Below are 20,000 nucleotides of genomic sequence, written 5' to 3'. Positions count from 1 at the left end.
AGTATTAATTAATAAAGTGACTGTTATTTAATTAACTCTGAGTGACAGTTAGTAGACTTGATCAGATAGTTGAGTATCAGATGAAAGACTGATATTGTTTTGCCTGTCATTACAAGTGCTGTGTGTCTCTGTCAATAGCGTTTGATGGTTTACAAAGATGTCCACTTGTCTGATTCTCTTTTTACTGACTGCCTCTTCTTTAACAAATTGTTAAATTGAAGAACAACTGGTTTGTAAGAATGGTTAACTGGTCATCAGATAAATGAACAAAATTATGGATTTGGCATTTCAGAAACTTAGCTTTGTTTGTTTGTTTGTTTGGTTTCCTCTTTAGATTTTCATTCAACTTTCAAAGATGTCCTCATTGTTCTCATTATTGTTGTCTTCATCATTGTTGCATCCATTTTCCGAAAACTTGCATGACCTAGCTTTACTTATGCTCACAGTCTTGCTAATCTGTTGCAGACATTTCTTTTGTATTGTTTGGCTTCTTGAGATCAGTCTTTAACATTTATGTCTTTCACAATCTTCTTTTCTGCAGGCTCCTTTTACATGAATTGCTCGCCAATTCTTTATCCAAACTGTAATTCTTTACATGTATCTTATGTCCATAATCTCCTGTCTTGTATGCTACATCTGACTTTTTAAAAAAATATTTTTAGTTTGTTTTTTCTCAGCTCATTTGTACTTTGTTGTTCATACAATATACGTCTGATGGAGTAAGCTCATTTCATCTCATCTCTTTCTAATCTTCTCATATCCTCCTCATTCAATGCACATATACTATCTACGATGCACCATCACACTCTATATACAATCTACCTTACAATCACAGAAAAACAAAAGTCCTTTCTAAATAGCAGAGATAATTAATTGAGCTGTATCCACCTTGTTCTTTGTTTGGTCATTTTATACTTTTGGGACACACATCACAACTGTCAAGTATGTCAGCTAGAGAACCAAAACTACCAGATACTTTTATTCAACCTTCTGAGCACTTAAAGGAATTTATTTCTTGTATGACCTTCATGGTAATTCCTTCTATCTTCCTTATTTTCTGCTACATCTCAAGGATGGTTACTGCCAAGATGGTTACAGAGTCTTTGCTGCTGACTAAAACTTGTATGTTTGTTTGCTTTACTTTGATTTTAATCTTTGATTCCAAACTTGGAAATCTTCTGTAAATCTTTGATGACTTTTAGCTATAGGAACTCGCTCGTTGGTATACAGGAGTTCCCACGGACAGCCAGTCTTAAACTCTTTTATTATGGTTTGGAGAACTATAATAAACAGGGTTGAGAACTGAACCTTAAATTATACCAACTTGTACATTAAACATTCCTCTCAGAGCTCCTTGCATCTCCATTCACAGCTGGCATCGATCCCACAAACCATTCAACTACATTTAGTTTTCTTAGAAACCACAAGACAACAGAATACATCTGTCAAAGCTTTCTCCAGATTGACTGATGCTGGGAATAGTGGTTTGTTTTTTGCCAAGAACTACTATATCTTGATGATCTTACCTTCATAGCAGATTCCATATCAGAGCTAGAAAAGAAATTCCAAGTGTGGAAGCAAAACCTGGAATCTAGCGGCCTTAAAGTTAACTTAGCAAAGACTAAGGTTTTAGTAAGCAAGAAAGCAGGCAGGACCCTACCCACGTCAGGTAGATGGCCCTACACAATTTGTAGGAAAGCTGTAGGCATGTTAAAAGTACTCAGCACACACTATAAAGTGGTTGGCATTAGGAAAGAGATCCAGCTGTAGAAACCAAGTGAAATCAGACTGGATCCTAGTGAAGCTCTCTAGCTTGCCAGCTCTGGTCAAACTGTCCCAACCATGCCAGTTCTGGTCAAACTATCCATTCCATGTGAGCATGTAAAACACACATTAAAGGATGATGATGATGGCTTGTATGTTTATGCGACCAGGTGGCTGCCTAGTTAGAGTTTCAAATGGTAAGGTTAGCTGTGTCACAGAACTCCAAAAGCCTTGATCTCTCTTTTCTTTCCACTTATCATGCCTTCTTTAGTGGAGTTGTTATGTTGCTACCCAATATCTCTATTAATGTCTCCCACTGTGATAAAGAGGCCACTGTTCTCTGTTATCAAGACAGTCCATAAGATCATCTTGGGCCTCCTATAAAGTCCTTTTGCTCATCTGTCATTCCTGGCTGTGGTACATATGTAGAGATCATTGCTACTGTTGTGTTGCCTGTAACAAGTCTAAATCTAATTATCCTCTTATCTTGATGACCATAATTGTTTATTCTACCCGATTTCCTTGCACATGCTGTGTCTCCCAGCAAAATTCTATCTTTGTTCTTTACCCATGCAAAGTCTGGCTGAAGTTTCCCATATCTTAACTCTTCTATAAAGCATACATCTACTCACCTCCACCTTCATTGTCTCTGCCATCTCACTGGTCCTATCTTTCATTGTGCCAACATAGACGGTGGAAGCTTTGAAGCCTTGTACCTGATAGGATAAGTGAAGTTTCCAGGGATGGTCAGTTGTGGATCGGAATGTTTCCTGTTCCAAGTTGTGATTAGAAAACTCAAGACACTGTCAGATGTTGTTCTACATTTCATTAAGAAACTGATTGTGGTTATTCAGAGAGGTGTAAATGAAACTGTAAAAGCTCTTTGGAAGGACTCCAACTGCAACCTTGTCACATACTGTGTCATGCTAATTCTGCCAAAGTATTACATTAAGAATACTCATGTCTGTGGAATACTCAATCACCTGCATGCTAATATAATGAGTGGACTGTTTACATATGACCCTCTCTTATGACCTATGTAGATATGACATCTCCTTGTGATGTATATGACTCCTCTTGAGATCTTTTGTGACATATGATGTCTCTTTTATATGACATTTCTTGTGATCTTATATATGACAGTTTTCTCATCTAAATTTGGTTTACCAAATTCAACAAATCACGTCTGTGCTTCTTTGATATCTCATAGACACACTGCAAGTTTCATGCCAAAACCATTTCCTCTCTCAGAAGAGCTGAATTGTGAAATAACTCTCTCACTCTTTTTCTCTCCATTATTTTCCTGTAGAATATAATATTAATCTCTTTAAATTCTGGATTAGCAAAGTACCTCGCTTAATCTTTGCCATTTTCTTTCCTTTTAATATTTTTATTAGTTCTTTATATCATTTTATTAGCATCTCAACAGATTCTATTGCCTTCAGTTTCTTTATCATTCTTTTATTATCACCTTGTTTTATTAGCCACTTTACTGTCATGTCATATAATATATTTTATAGTCATCAGGTTTTTTTTATTGTCTTCTCACTGTATTTCCTTTTAAATCTTTTGTCAAGTATTATATCTTTTATTTGCTTCCTTAAAAATGCATGTACATTGTTTTAGGAACAATAAGGCCGCTTTCTCCTTTTGTCTTACCCATTTCCAGGAAGTGGCTGATAAGTCTTACTTTGGGTAATTTTGAGTAGAAAAATATAGGACATCTCTTGCGACCTTATATAGGACATCTCTTGCGACCTTATATAGGGCATCTCTTGTGACCTTATATAGGACATCTTATGACATTGTTTGAAATTATATATATGACATCTCTTGTGACCTTATATAGGACATCTCTTGTGGCCCTATATAGGATATCTCTTGCAACCTTATATAGGCCATCTCTTGCGACCTTATATAGGAAATCTCTTGCGACCTTATATAGGACATCTCTAGTGACTTTATATAGGACATCTCTATTGACTTTATATAGGACATCTCTAGTGACCTTATATAGGACATCTCTTGTGACCTTATACAGGACATCTGTAGTGACTTTATATAGGACATCTCTTCTGACTTTATTTAGGACATCTCTTGCGACCTTATATAGGACATATCTTGCGACCTTATATAGGACATCTCTTCTGACTTTATTTAGGACATCTCTTGCGACCTTATATAGGACATCTCTTGCGACCTTATATAGGACATCTCTTGCGACCTTATATAGGACATCTCTTGCGACCTTATATAGGACATCTCTTGCGACTTTATATAGGACATCTCTTGTTATCTTATATCGGACATCTCTTGCGACATTATATAGGACATCTCTTGCGACCTTATATAGGACATCTCTTGCGACCTTATATAGGACATCTCTTGCGGCCTTGTCTATAATATGAAGAAACAAGCTGGAAAAATATGTGAAATGAACTTTTATTTTCTCTTTGCAACATTTCATGCATGAATTAAGAGCAAGTTTCCTTGTGGTCCTTTGATTTTATGGTTGTAGCTTTTGATAAAGACAACCAAACACCACGCTTGTCCGATAAGACTGCTCCCAGTTGTTAGGTTTACATTAAAAAATGTGACATTCAAATCGTTACTATGCACAGTTGTTGTTGTTGTTGTTTGCTTTAGTTTCTTTTTAATCAACTCTCTCTCTGTTCGTGTAAGAGTTCCTCTTGTATATCTGAAGGCTGTAGAGTTTCTTGTCTGTTTTATTCTCTTCCTGATATCAACTTTCAGATTAAAATGTGAGCACTTTCTCTCCAGCAAAGGTGCTTTGTGTCACAAACTGTACGAGATGACATTTAACTCTGTTTCTTAACATTGATAACACACTGATATGTGAAATAGCATTGAAGAAGGAAAGGAACACACACACACACACACACATACATACATACATACATACATACATATATATATATATACACATACACATACATACATATATATATATATATATACACATACGCACACATACATACATATGTATAAACACATACACACACGTCAATGTGTATATATATGTATATATATACATAATTACATAAACACAGATACACATATATATATATGTAGACACATATACATACACACACGTATTATATATACATATTTATGTATATATATATTTATTCATACATATACATTTATGCATACGTACATATGTGTGTGTGTATATATAGATACATATGTATGATGATGATATGTATCTATATGTATATAGTTATATATATAGGTATATATATATATATATATAGTTATATATATAGGTATATATTCAATGGAATTTGTAGCTTTGTGGTACCAGTGCCGGTGGCACATAAGAAAACCATCCGAACGTGGCCGTAGCCAGTACCGCATCAACTGGCCTCCATGCTGGTGGCACATAACAAACACCATCCAATCGTGGCCGTGCCAGCCTCGTCTGGCACCTGTGTCGGTGGCACATAAAAAGCACCCACTACACTCACGGAGTGGTTGGCGTTAGGAAGGGCATCCAGCTGTAGAAACACTGCCAGATCTGACTGGCCTGCTGCAGCCTTCGGGCTTCCCAGACCCCAGTTGAACTGTCCAACCCATGCTAGCATGGAAAGCGAACGTTAAACGATGATGATGATGATGATATGTATGTATATATATATATATATATATATATATATATATATATATATACTAGCAGCATAGCCTGGCGTTGCCCGGGTATGTAAGAGCCCCTAGTAGGCAACGACTAATCCCAATCTAGTCCTTTCCCTCTAGGGAACGAAGGCACATGTGTAGGTTGCAATGTCTTCTCTTCACTCCCAAATAACTATCAAACAGCTATCGATAATTCAACCCAACCAATTCCTACCAGGAAGAAATTACATTCGGGACTTTACCCCCAACACCGCCACTTCTGCTAATAGCTGCTGCAGCCGCAAGTTATTCGAATACTTTTTTTGTTTACACTTTCTTTATAACTACCACTCCAAACGTTTACCTTAAATTTTTGATGTACCCTAAGGGTCCTCGGACGCTACTTGCAAACTCTTGGTTTATTATAAACCGCTTTTGTCGTGTGCATCAAAAAACTTTTTCCATTCGTTTGTTCAGTTTGGTCACTTTTGACTTTTTCGTTGTTGTCACTCACATTGCTGCCCGCTTTTTTGCCGTTTTTGTACATTATTATACATTTTGGGATACTTACCCCACGTGTTCCGAGAGTTAAAAAGGTCGAGTTGCGTCCCCTAGACAGTCTGTAGAAAATGTGTTGCATATAAAAAGCTTAGATTCTCGACCCATGTCGAATTTATCGATTTTTTTTCAGAACTGGGGGAACTTTTCAAAATTTTCGCTGTGTTAGTTTTGAATTATGACATTGTGTCAAGTTTCACCAGAATCGGTTGAAAGCCATGGTCAGGGTGAGGGTACAACCTGACAGACACACAGACAGACAAACTGCCGTTTATATATAGAGAGATATATATATGGATATATACATAGATACATATATATTTTTTTTTTTCTAGTTTCAGCTCATAGCTGTGGCCATGCTGATGCACCGCCGTTTTGTGCTGCACTGTTATTACGACGAACCTCGTCTAATATGTGGCACTTGGTGAAGAATGGAGTTTGATACAGCTACTCTCATTTGCACCTCTTGCCGTGAGATAGGTTCATCTGGGACTCTTGACAGGAAGATGTCCAGCTTTGATTTAAAAACCGCTACATCTACTTTGTGCAAGTTCCTCAGACTCTTTGGGAGAATATTAAAAAGCTGTGGGCCCTTGAAACCCAGGCTGTTGCAGAAGCTGGTCCTGAAGCGTGATGGCATTGCTGGGATCTTTGGCACTATGCAGTGTCATCCCGTTCTAGCATTGGTGTAACTTACAATGCCAAAATTTGGCACAATTCCTTCCAGGATCTTCCAGACATATATTACTGCATACCTCTTCCGTCTTCTCTCCAGGGAGTAGAGTCTTAGCTGTTTCAACCTTTCCCAGTAGCTGAGCTGTTGCAAAGAGACGATCTTCTTTGTGAATCTTCTCTGGATTGCTTCAAGGTCCGCTGTTAATTTTACACTGGTGGGTGACCATAGCTGTGAGCAGTAGTCCAGGCAACTGAGGACGAATGTCTGCCAGAGGACCATCATGGTTTCCTTATCTCTGGTTCTGAATGTTCTTAGGATCCACCCAGCCAGTCGTCTGCACTTTGTCGCCATCCTGGTAATGTGCAGTTGGAAAGAGGTATCATCACTCAAGTCGATACCCAGGTCCCTCACAGACTTAGGCTCTGGGATTGAAATTCCCTGTGGACTGGTGTATCCTGTAAGTTTAATATTCAGTTTTGGATGCTGGTAGCGCAGGGCCTGGAATTTTTCAGCATTAAACTGCATATTATTATCCTCAGGCCATCTGTAGATTGAGTCCAACTCCTGCTGCAGGTGTGCAACATTGCTGGGGTTCTGTATTTTCTGCGAGACTTTCGTATCGTCTGCATAGCTGGCCAGAGTGGCTATCCGGGCATTTGAGGGCATATCTGAGAGGGCCACTATAAAAAGCAGTGGTCCCAAGACAGTACCCTGTGGAACACCGCTCACTATTTGTGTGTTCATAGAGGTGGCTCCATTAACCACTACTGCCTGACTCCTTTCTTTCAGGAAGTCATGCAACCACACTCCAAGTTTTCCAGCTATGCCGAGGTCACGTAGTTTGTGGCATATCATACCATGATCCACCTTGTCAAAAGCTTTTGCAAAATCAAGGTAGATTACGTCCACATTTGATTTGTTGAGTAACTGCCTCAACACCCAGTCATAATGCTGTAAGAGCTGGGTCAGGCAGCTCCTACCTGGTCGAAAACCATGCTGGGTATTACTCAGCAAGTTATTTTCCTCAAGGAATGCGATTAGTTTCTTTCTGACTATCCTTTCCATGACTTTGCTGATGTGTGAAGTCAGAGAGATAGGCCTATAGTTTTTGGCATCTGCTCTACTTCCCCCTTTATGTATTGGGCATATTATTCCCTCCTTCAGCTTGCTTGGCAGTTTGCCATTCGCAAGAAAGCTCTGGAAGAGAATCTTGAGGGGTTTTGCCAGGGCATGCTTACACGCTTTGAGGAGGATGGCTGGGAAACCATCTGGACCAGCAGCTGAGTTTGTGTCCACTTCATCTATGGCTAGTAGGACATCTTTTTCGCTAATGTCAATACATTCTATTGTAACCGCCTCGCTGGTTATAGGTGAGGCGGCAAAGAAGTCCACTGGTTCGTTCACTTGTCTGTGTTCCAATGGGGTGGTAAAGACACTTTTGAACTGGTCATTCAGCATCTCACTGATCTTAGTTGGACTGTCTGTGAGGGAGCCATCCTTTTGGAGGAGGGGTCCTATCTTGTAGTGCACTGAGACTGTTTCTTTCACGTAATGAAAGAAGGCTTTGGGTTTGATTTAATGTTTCTTATGACCCAGGCTTCTTTGTCTGCTTTCTCCTTCACATAGGATTGTTGCAGCCTTTTTTCGATCTCCATCAGTATTGTTTTTAGGCGGGACGTTTCGCTACTTTTGGGATGTTGGTTGAGACGATTTGCAACCTTTGTCCGTCGTCTCATGAGGATCTTCCTGTCTCTTGGAATCTTGCTCCTATTTGTTTTGGCCTTGTGCTCTGGGACATATTTCTGGCATGCAGCTTTCACAGAAGACATGAAACATTCTAGTTTCATGTCAATGTCTGGTGTGGAGAGACATTCCGGCCAGTCCTCTCTGAGGATCTCTTTTTGGATCGATTTCCAATCTGCTTTGTGGAAGTTCAGATTGGAGAGATTTCGGGTGCTTCCTTTAGGCTGTATTTCTCTGGTTACTTTCGGCCTAAACATAGACAGCTCTATTATGTTGTGATCCGAAACTGATGTCGGTGTCACTTTCACATCATGAATGATGTCCATATTGTTTGTGAAGCAGAGATCCAGAATGTTATTCGCCCTAGTTGGCTTGAGTACAACTTGCTCCATGAATAAGGCATTGGTGAGGTTGAGCAGGGACTCCACCTGTACTTGCAATGATTCATTCCTGAGAGTATGTGACCTTCGGGCCATTTGACATTGGGGAAGTTGAAATCACCCATAAGAAATATGGTCACGTGGTGTTCCAGATTCATGAGGATTTCTTTAATTCTTGTGAGGCAATCTTCAAACTTGCCTATGTGATTTGGGGCATCTGGTGGGCAATATGTATTGCATATGACTATATTATGTTGTCTTATGTATACAATTAAGGTGTCACATACCGAATTTGAGTATGGGGTGTGAGGTCATCTCGGATGTATACAGCAACTCCACCATGGCTCCTTTCCCTTCTGTCTGTTCGCAGTATGGCATAGTTTGGTATGTGTACTTCTGCGTCCTCTATATCAAGGTTGAGGTGAGTTTCCACAAGTGCTATGCATAGGGCTTGATTGCATGCAGTAAGATCTCTCAGGAAAGAAATTTTGTTTCTATCTTGATGCAACAGGCCCCCAATATTTAGTAAAAGTATTGGGGTGATGGCTGTGCAGGCGTTAGGGGAGGCCATCCCGTGTCTGTTGACTGTGGTGGTCTTGCATAGTGGTGGGCAGGGTTCCTTCTCTGTGCTTGGTGTAGTCAGGTTAGCTGCTGGACAATTCTTTCCGCCATGCATAAAAAAGACTCTTATCAAAAGGAAAGGATACAGACAGTATGAACCAATCTAACTTGAAATTTATATTGTTGTCTTTAAGACACCAAACTAATTTACTTAGCCCTGTACTATGTCGTTTTTTACTATCCCTGAATGTTGAATAATGGTTTGAAATTCTCTTGGATAACTGGGAAGAGAATTTCAAACCAATATAAATTTCAAGTTAGATTGGTTCATACTGTCTGTATCCTTTCCTTTTGATAAGGGCAGGAGATTTTGTAACATTTGCAACTCTGAACTCTTCCATATTCTCTTCTCTAAGGTTCCCCAAGTAAACACACTCAGAAAAATCATAAAAATGTAAACACTGGCAGAAACATACTTTCTACTCATATAAATGATAACGATAGTCACTGTGGTTTGAACAATTAGCTTTACGTCCACCCCACTTCAATACCGAATTTCTTTCCTAAGCCTTTGAACATTCTTTCAATCAACATACCCTTCCCTCTCCACTTGTTCCCTACCTATTATTCCTTTAACCCTTCTCTTCCTACTATCTATCTTTGACGTCAATTCTTCTAACGGTTTTTTTAAAAAACACTCATTATCGTTTTGTTTACCATGTAGGCAGTCATTGAAATTTTTGTTTGTCTTGTTGTCGAGAGAGGCTCCCTTTCTTTCCTGATGAGAAGATTGCATAATGCCCCCTTTATTCCTTTGGAATGAAAACATGTTGTCTTCGAAACATATGTCGAGAGTAAAGGAATTTTGTTAACATCTTCGTTCAACTCCATTCTTTCATTTATTCATATACAACACACAAATTTCTGCACCTGAACCCGGAGTTTCTACCCTTGGACAGGTTGCTTCAACTGTGTTTCTGACGTGAATTTGCTACCCATGTTTCGGTTAATTGAATTTTCCATGCTGACGAACGATAAACATAGGATAATTCATTCACCTATATATATATATATATATATATATATATATATATATATATATATATATAGATAGATGTATATGTATAGATAGATAGATAGATAGATGTATATGTATAGATAGATAGATAGATAGATAGATGTATATGTATAGATAGATAGATAGATGTATATGTATAGATAGATAGATAGATAGATGTATATGTATAGATAGATAGATAGATGTATATGTATAGATAGATAGATGTATATGTATAGATAGATAGATAGATAGATGTATATGTATAGATAGATAGATAGATGTATATGTATAGATAGATAGATAGATAGATGTATATGTATAGATAGATAGATAGATGTATATGTATAGATATATAGATAGATGTATATGTATAGATATATAGATAGATGTATATGTATAGATATATAGATAGATATATATAGGTATATATATATATATATAGATATAAATGTAGATATATATAGATGTAGATATAAATGTAGATATATATAGATGTAGATATAAATGTAGATATATATAGATGTATATATGTATGTATATATATATAATAGATGTAGCTATATATATGGATATGTATATATATATATATATATATGTATATATATAGATATGGATTTGCACACACACACATATATATATACATATATAAATAGATATAGATATATATATATAGATATGTATAGATATATATATATAGATAGATATGGATATGTACACGCATACACACACACACACACACACACATATATATATATTTCATGTCCTAATACATCTCTTAGTGTATATATATGTGTGTGTGTGTGTGTGTATATATATATATATAATATATATATATCATCATCATCATCATTTAACATCTGTTTTCCATGCTGGCATGTGTTGGACAGGGAACTGGCAAGTTAGTAGGCTGCACCAGACTCCATTCTGATTTGGCAAGGTTTCTACAGCTGGATGCCTTCCTAATGCCAACCATTCAGTGAGAGTAGTAGGTGCTTTTTACGTGTCACTGGCACGGGGAGCCAGTGAGGCAGCACTGGTATCACACACACACACACACATACACACAATTAAACACATATCAGAAAAGGAGCACACGCTAAAGAATAGAGCAGTGATTATTAAAACAAAAATTTAAAGTCTGGTCATAGAGTGACCAAGGGTTTCGTGTCCACGAAAGCCAAAGCTTTGTGGACAACTTGTCTGACTCTATATATATATATATATACACATACATATGTGTCCCGTATCCATATATGCATGTATATATACATATTTATGTAGGTATGTACATATATGTATGTATATATGCATATATTTATATATTATTTATATTATTATATATATACATACACATGCATACATACATACATCTATATATATATATATATATATATATTATATATATATATATTTATATAGGCGCAGGAGTGGCTGTGTGGTAAGTAGCTTGCTAACCAACCACATGGTTCCGGGTTCAGTCCCACTGTGTGGCATCTTGGGCAAGTGCTATAGCCCCGAGCCGACCAATGCCTTGTGAGTGGATTTGGTAGATGGAAACTGAAAGAAGCCTGTCGTATATATGTATATATATATATGTATGTGTGTGTGTTTGCATGTCTGTGTTTGTTCCCCTAGCATTGCTTGACAACTGATGCTGGTGTGTTTACGTCCCCGTCACTTAGCGGTTCGGCAAAAAGAGACCGATAGAATAAGTACTGGGCTTACAAAAAGAATAAGTCCCGGGGTCGAGTTGCTCGACTAAAGGCGGTGCTCCAGCATGGCTGCAGTCAAATGACTGAAACAAGTAAAAGAGTAAAAGAGTAAAAAAAAAGAGTATATATTGTAAATCCAAACAAATAAAAAAAAAGCAACGCGAGGATGTGGTACAAGTACGGTATTATCAGACGCTCAGGAAAGGAAAGAAAGGCGATTTTATGTTTTGAGCAGAGCTCTTCTTCAGAAATAGAGGAAAGTGCAAAAGAAGGGAAGACGGAGGAAGAAAATTGCCAATGCTACTCATGTGGTTACATATATATATATATATATATATATATATATATATATATACAAGTCTTGTTAGAGAAAATTAAATTTGTATACTACCAAAAGTATTGGGTAATCTTTCTGTTAAATGTAAAACTGTTTTTATTATAAAATAAAACCAAACATTAATATATATATGTGTGTGTACATGTGTGTGTATGTCTTTCTCTCAATCTGTCTATAAATTTGTGTGTGTATTTGTATGTGAATATCTCTTTGCATTTGTTAACCCCTGTATTTCTGCTTCTTTAAAGCGAGGACAGCATATTGATCCATTTCTACAGTCGTTTCTTCAATCAACAGAAGCCCCAAAGCCCCGGCCTTGGTAAGTTGAACTTCCAAACCATTTTCCTGAATCATATCTTCAAGTTTGAAATTCTTATTGGTGTGATAATGGTCAGTTATAATAGATTACAAGTCTATAATTTATTGGTCAAGAACTCAGATTTCAGTCCAGAACTTAAAATATAATATATTTTGTTCATGCTATATCTCTTGTTCTTTTGTGTTGCTGAAGACTAGGTGTTTGGGTTTGCTTTCTCAAGCTTTTAGAGACAGCAACCAAACACCCTTTGAGTAGCATTCTCACATTTTAAAATAAAACAAAAAAAAAACCTCATCTTGGACAGTGCGGTCTTAGATACACTGACTATAAATAAGATGTGAAGGTCATAACTGGAACAGCTATGATCGTAGCTAAACAACAATATCCATTCGCTCTTTTACCAAGCTCCCTTTTTCACTGCATTGAGGCAGCATTTGGTGTCTTCTTTGAAGCATTAGAATATGAAAATGACATTGCGAATACGAAGGGTCAGCTAACTCAATTGACCTTGTTTATGTTTGACACAATACAAAAGATCAATGAGAAATGTGACAGCATTTAATGGTATTTCAGTATATCTGTCTGTTGTTATGGTGATTAATTTAACAGTGAATCTATGATCTAAATCTACAAATATGGTAATATATATTCCACCATATTGATAAATTATAAGTGTTGTTCATGGATGTTTACCTCTCTCTCTCTCATATGGATATAACCTTCTTTAATTAATGTTATCCTGATTGTCACAATAACCGTACTAGGGCTTCATTCCTTATTTTAAGAAAATGGTTGCTTCCAAATTTGAAATATTCATATCAGTTTCTATGACATTACAAAATCTATAATCTTTGAGATATTCATATTATCTTACTCCAACAACTCTGCAATTATGTCTGAATTATAAACTACATACTCAAAAGTGATTTCACATGTTTTGCTTGTTCATTCTATCTTTCTTTTACACACACACACACACACACACACATATATATATGTATATATAATTTGTTGATTGTATTTAACTCTCAATTGCATTAGTTATGGAGACTGCATGGAAGATAGAACCTCTATTTTGGAATTCATTTCTGAAAGATATCCCTTTTCCATCGAAAAAAGAATATATGTTGAAACTAATTAATAACGAAAAAATTTTTATAAATAGGATTAAATGGAAAGCCTACTACAATAATATTAACACATCTAATGATAACGATGTAGAGAGTACTTATAATATTACCTGAAGAGTGGCTATGTATCGAAGAAATATTAATTTTTGAGAATATCGATTTTGATATTGTAGATTAGTATACATAGCCACGAAACACGCGTTGTCATTTTAATGTGTATTTTTTAGTATAGAAATTTTTAGTACAATATAAATAATAATGTTGTTTTAATGTGTATTGTTTAGTATAGAAATTTTTAGTACAATGTTAATAATAATATATTTAAATTTATATTTTATTATAGATAATATCTTTCATTATTAATTAAATTACTTTATGGAGGTTCTGTCTCTTAATTCTCTCTCTATATATATGTATCCAAAAATGGTTTTGATGGATATATAATCCTGGCAGTTACCTTGTTAACTCTTAGATTGGCTCTCAATGCTGGCTAGCCACAGCAAATGTTGGTGAAACTCGAGTTAGTGAAAATTTACCGAAGTAAATTTATTTGGTTGCTATAAGATAATAGAGAATGCACAATTAGCTAGGAGATAATTAGCAGAGCTAAACTGCATTGTAGAGGAAGCAAACGTTGTAAATTGTGTGTGTTGAGGAAATATGCCAAATTTTTACCTCAAAATTCAATCTGATAAACCATAGACAAGAATGCGCTTAAAGATGTGTTCAAGCATCTAAATAGACTTTTAAGAAGTTTAAGTAAACGCATTATACAAACAACTAGAATTCGATTTAAGTAAATTAAAACAAATAATGAACTTGAATTAAGTGAACAACACTACAAAAATAAAACTATATAATATTTTTGAAAGAGTTGAAGAGTAAGATTATGTTTAAGAAAATTAACTATAAGCAGGATATTTAATTACAACATAACAAGAAAATTTTAGATCTATAGATTAATAATTATAAAAAATAAACCAAAAATGTAATTGAATACCTTAAGAGAATACTCTCCTAAATTAGTAGAATGGTAAGATAGAATATAATTAGGAACGTACAGGAACCTTGACCTACTTTAAACCCAAACCCAGCAATAAATACCTAAGTGGCCAAGGTAAACATCATCTCACGAGAAATACAACTATTCATAGTAAGACCACCACCTCATAAAGGACTCCTGTTTGGTTGGTCTCATGTTTCTTTCAGATGATCTTTGAACAGCAGTAAAACTCACCCTGAGGAAGCTGCATCAAGATGCACACTTAGCAGTTTGAAGTAGTTTGCAGCCAAAATGTGCACAGGTCCGAGTGAAGTACGATGTAAATAACCATGTAATGAAATATGGATGTGCAAATCTCTGTTCTCCTGATCTTTGTTAATTTCATTATATATATATATATATATATATATATATATATATATATATTATATATATATATATAGAAACATTGCCAGATCAGACTGGGCCTGGTGCAGCCTTCTGGCTTCCCAGACCCCAGTTGAACCATCCAACCCATGCTAGCATGGAAGGTGGATGCTAAATGATGATGATGATGATATATAGGGTAGCGAATATTCGTTAGAAATATCACCACATGTGGCCTAGCATGTATAAATAGTCAATAGACAATATATTCATATTTTAAAATAGTGTACATATAAACACAAAAGAAAATTACCCATTAACATGTAATTTTTACATGCTAGAAATAGCGGCCAACATGGCCAAAACTACGATTTAATAGCAGTTTGCAAAGGAATTGAAAAATAAAAACTTTAACCTTGTTATTTATTAGCGGTTATACCATGGTTTCGAAATTTCTTTAGCAAATAATATTATTTGCCATCCTTTAATAGGTAATTTAGTAAAACAATATCATCAGTAACCGGCCTCAATAACTAACTTAAAATTCAGAGACAAGAACATATGTGTTCCGTCATTATAATTTTTCAAAACTCTGCACGCAGGCGCATTTACAGTCAGCAATAATTACAAAGCTGAGCCGAATCTTCGAGAATGTTAAGAATATATTCATAAGATACATATATAGGGTAACGAATATTCGTTATAAATATCACCACCAGTGGTCTAACATAAATAGTCAATAGACAACATATTCATATTTTAAAATAGTGTACATTTAAACACAAAAGAAAATTATTGGCTGCTATTTCTAGCATGTAAAAATTACCTGTTAATGGGTAATTTTTTTTTGTGTTGAAATGTACACTATTTTAAAATATATATATATATATATATATATATATATATATGTATATATACACATATACATATAGTTATATTTGGGGATGGTCATATATTTGCCAATTAACCACTTGCACTCCATAAACAGCTTTACATCGACCTACACATGTTTCAACTGCACCAATTAGTGACCGTTACAATTGCAATCCTATTACAACACTGCTGCAGCTTCTTCAGGATTTTTTACTATAGTATCTATTCCTACATAGACACATGCACACTGATATTTATGTATATATGCCTACACACACATACACACAATACATCTATATTTATATATACACACACACACAAACGTACACTTATATTGATACAATAGACATATCGTTGTAAATACACACATACATTTTCAGCACAAACACCTACACACATACATGTACACACACATATACATGTATATAACTCTCTCTCTCTCTCTCTCCATATATATATATATATATATAAAACATTATTGGTGAATTGAAGAAATGGAGCTGAACGCAGATTGAACAGAAATCGTTTTATTTCATTCTACACGTGTTTCGAAAGGCACAATTACCAAAATCCGATTGAATAATGGGACCATATGTGTCTTTCTCTTCAGGAAGAAAAAAGGAAATCCGTTGGAAAAACAAAAACAGAACAGAGGCAGAGCAAAAAACAAATCGAACTGTGCTCCTAAGAGCCCATGGCGAAACTGTTTATCAGTGTATGTTGAGAACCGGTGGCTGAAGAATTCAACAGGTCAGGCATCGGTCAACCATGTGGGTGAGGGTGTATAGATGTTCTTTGTGACCGATAATAAAGTTCTGACTATTTAAAGAATATTGGATGTTTTATAAGGGGCGAGAAAAAATCTACTTAGAGACGTGTGTGTGTGTATACTGTTCTATATATGTTGTGTTGGCGTAGGGGTAGAAAACATTTTTTGTGTACGTGTGTGCGTTTGATCGTTCGGCTGTCAGTGGCTACTGCCGTGATAACCGTTGGGTGGCAGAAAGAAAAAAAATAAAGAATTATATATATATATTATGTTTTATGTGTGTGTGTGTGTTCATCCAAGCCTGCCTTGACAAGGAAACCCCCCGCTGTGAAAGAACAAGCCCCGTTTGTCCTACAGGAGTAATTCCCTTGCAGTGGTTAATTGTAGATATCTTAAAATCTATTTCAGAATTTGTACCAAGGGCTATGGGTGCCGGTCTGTTTATAAACGCTATTAAAGGCCAGATAAGTGTAACGCCGCCAATGGGGGCATCGAAAAGCCGACTGTAAGAGCCCGTTTACCATCCGGCCTCTGGCAAACAAAATATGGAAGAGTTCGGAGACACAAAGAGTTCGGAGACATAAATATATCCCTAGTTTAGTAAACAAGCTGAAGCTCAGCCTCTGGGCCAACTCCTCGCAGGTAGTGAAGTGGTTCTCTTCCATCCCCAATAAGAACCGTACTAGGTTCATTCAGTTTGATATCGCCAGCTTCTACCCCTCGATTAACCCTAGTGTGCTAAATAAGGCCCTCTGGCATGCTCACAACAAGGCAGGCCTCACCAGAGAAGAGATAGATATCATTTAGTTGCCAGGAAATCGTTTATAAGTTTGATAATAAGCTGTGGATCCGTAAGGATACTCCCAATGATTTGATGTGCCTATGGGTAGTTCGGATAGTGCGCAGATAGCCATTTGGTCGGAATATATATCTCTACGAATTGTCCGATCAATTCCCGGAGATCGCGGGCGGCCTGTATCGTGACGATTGTCTGTTTTACCTGCAAAACACCACGAACAGAATAGTGCAGAGAAAACTAAGAGCAGGTTAGCTAGGTTTTTTAATAGAATGGGCATGAGTATAGTTTTTGATAACGAACTCACCAAGGCTAATTTCCTAGACGTTACACTTAACCTTAATAGCGACTCTACTGCCCTTACCATAAGCCTTCCACTAATTTGAAGTATGTCAGTGTCTTCTCAAATCATGCCAAAACCGTAACAGACAATTTGGTAAAAAACATCTCTCTAAGAGTGTCTGGCCTGTCCGCCAGTGCCGATATTTTTATGCAGAAAGCGGATTTTTATAACGCCGCATATCCAAGGCCGGTTATAGCAGAAGGAATTTATATTGATCCGGCCCTTCCGATGCCATCATTCGGTCATCAGGATAGGGCCGTATATAATAAATTAACATTTTAAGTAAGGACGGGAGCGCGGCGGATACCGGGGTAGTCGCTCCCGCATTTAATTTAGCGAACAAGGATAATTATCGGTCCGGGAGGTCTTACACTAACCCAAGACCCGTTATTCATCCGAGAATCACCCACCCAAATGCGAGAGCTGCGTCCCGACCCATCACACTGATAGGAATAAGCCATATGGTTTGTAATCCCCTTTGGTAAGCAGATTAGAACTAACCTCCCCCTCATGTTTAGACAAGCCATCGCCAATAACTTCCCCAGAAATTCCAAATATTACTCCACGGTTAACTCACATAAAGTTAGGATAGCTTTCTCCAACACTAAAAACCTCGCCCAGATAATCGCCTCCCATAATAATAGGCTACTTACTAAGACCCTATCACCTTTTTCCGGAGGCACAGCCTCTTCCGCTCCCGGTTTAATGCTCAGTAGGAATAATTATAGTAGTAATAATGATATGAGAGCCAGTACAGTGACACATAATCTCAGCTCCAGCCAGGGGTACCCACGAGGGGTTAGTTATAAATAGGGGTGTTGTGGTTGATGGTAACAATGGGAGTAGGGTAGAGAGCCCCTTTAGCATCCCCAGCATCATTTCCGCAATAGCAGTACCCGGGGCAGTAGCAATGACAGCACTCTGATAGATAGTGGAAAATCAGGGGTTATTCCTATAGTTAATAGTGACGTAGTGGAAAATAGAGTAGTAAGCGGCTGCAGGTCTCGGAACGAATATAGTGACAGGAACGCAGTTCTAATTTCAGAAACCAATCCTAGCAGAGTAAGATTCACGTCGGCGAACTCCAAGATCAAAAACGCCGTCTACCAATGCAAGGTTTACACGGACTCAGATGCCTTCACTTATATAGGGGCATCATCCTCAAGATTGTCTTTGCGTGTCTCCAACCATTACGCAACTTTTCGGGACGTGAACAAGCGCCAGGACCACGGGACTCAGTAAGCTAATATGGCGACTGAAGGATGCGAACTTAAGCTATAGGCTGGAATGGTCAATTTTGTCGGTGGCCCTCCCATTTGATAGGGGCAGAAGACAGTGCAACCTTTGTGTCTCCGAACTCTTCCATATTTTGTTTGCCAGAGGCCGGATGGTAAACGGGCTCTTACAGTCGGCTTTTCGATGCCCCCATTGGCGGCGTTACACTTATCTGGCCTTTAAATAGCGTTTATAAACAAGACCGGCCACCATAGCCCTTGGTAACAAATTCTGAAATAGATTTTAAGATATCTACAATTAACCACTGCAAGGGAATTACTCCTGTAGGACAAACGGGGCTTGTTCTTTCACAGCGGGGGTTTCCTTGTCAAGGCAGGCTTGGATGAACACACAACACACACACAATAAAACATATATATATAGATAATTTCTTTATTTTTTTTCTTTCTGCCACCCAACGGTTATCACGGCAGTAGCCACTGACAGCCGAACGATCAAACGCACACCACGTCGTACAAAAAAATGTTTTCTACCCCTACGCCAACACACACATATATAGAACAGTTACACACACACACCGTCTCTAAGTAGATTTTTTCTCGCCCCTTATAAAACATCCAATATTCTTTAAATAGTCAGAACTTTATTATCGGTCACAAAGAACATCTATACACCCTCACCCACATGGTTGACCGATGCCTGACCTGTTGAATTCTTCAGCCACCGGTTCTCAACATACAC

At 37.1% G+C, this 20,000-nt stretch overlaps 1 protein-coding gene across 5 annotated transcripts in view; it reads left to right on the top strand.

Annotated features, from left to right (window-relative positions):
* LOC115210421 (sorting nexin-14) overlaps positions 1–20,000 on the top strand; it is a 196,563-nt gene that overhangs the window by 88,550 nt on the left and 88,013 nt on the right. For all 5 annotated transcript variants that reach the window (XM_036501945.1, XM_036501944.1, XM_036501943.1 and 2 more), the window contains one exon: positions 12,673–12,743. In XM_036501945.1, coding sequence (XP_036357838.1) covers positions 12,673–12,743 — 71 coding nt within the window. The remainder of the gene's footprint in view (positions 1–12,672; positions 12,744–20,000) is intronic.

Source organism: Octopus sinensis, linkage group LG4, assembly GCF_006345805.1.
Source record: "Octopus sinensis linkage group LG4, ASM634580v1, whole genome shotgun sequence".
Classification (NCBI taxonomy): Eukaryota; Metazoa; Mollusca; class Cephalopoda; order Octopoda; family Octopodidae; genus Octopus; species Octopus sinensis.
Note: the sequence above shows the minus strand (reverse complement) of the source record. Positions and strands in the feature narration are given on the sequence as shown.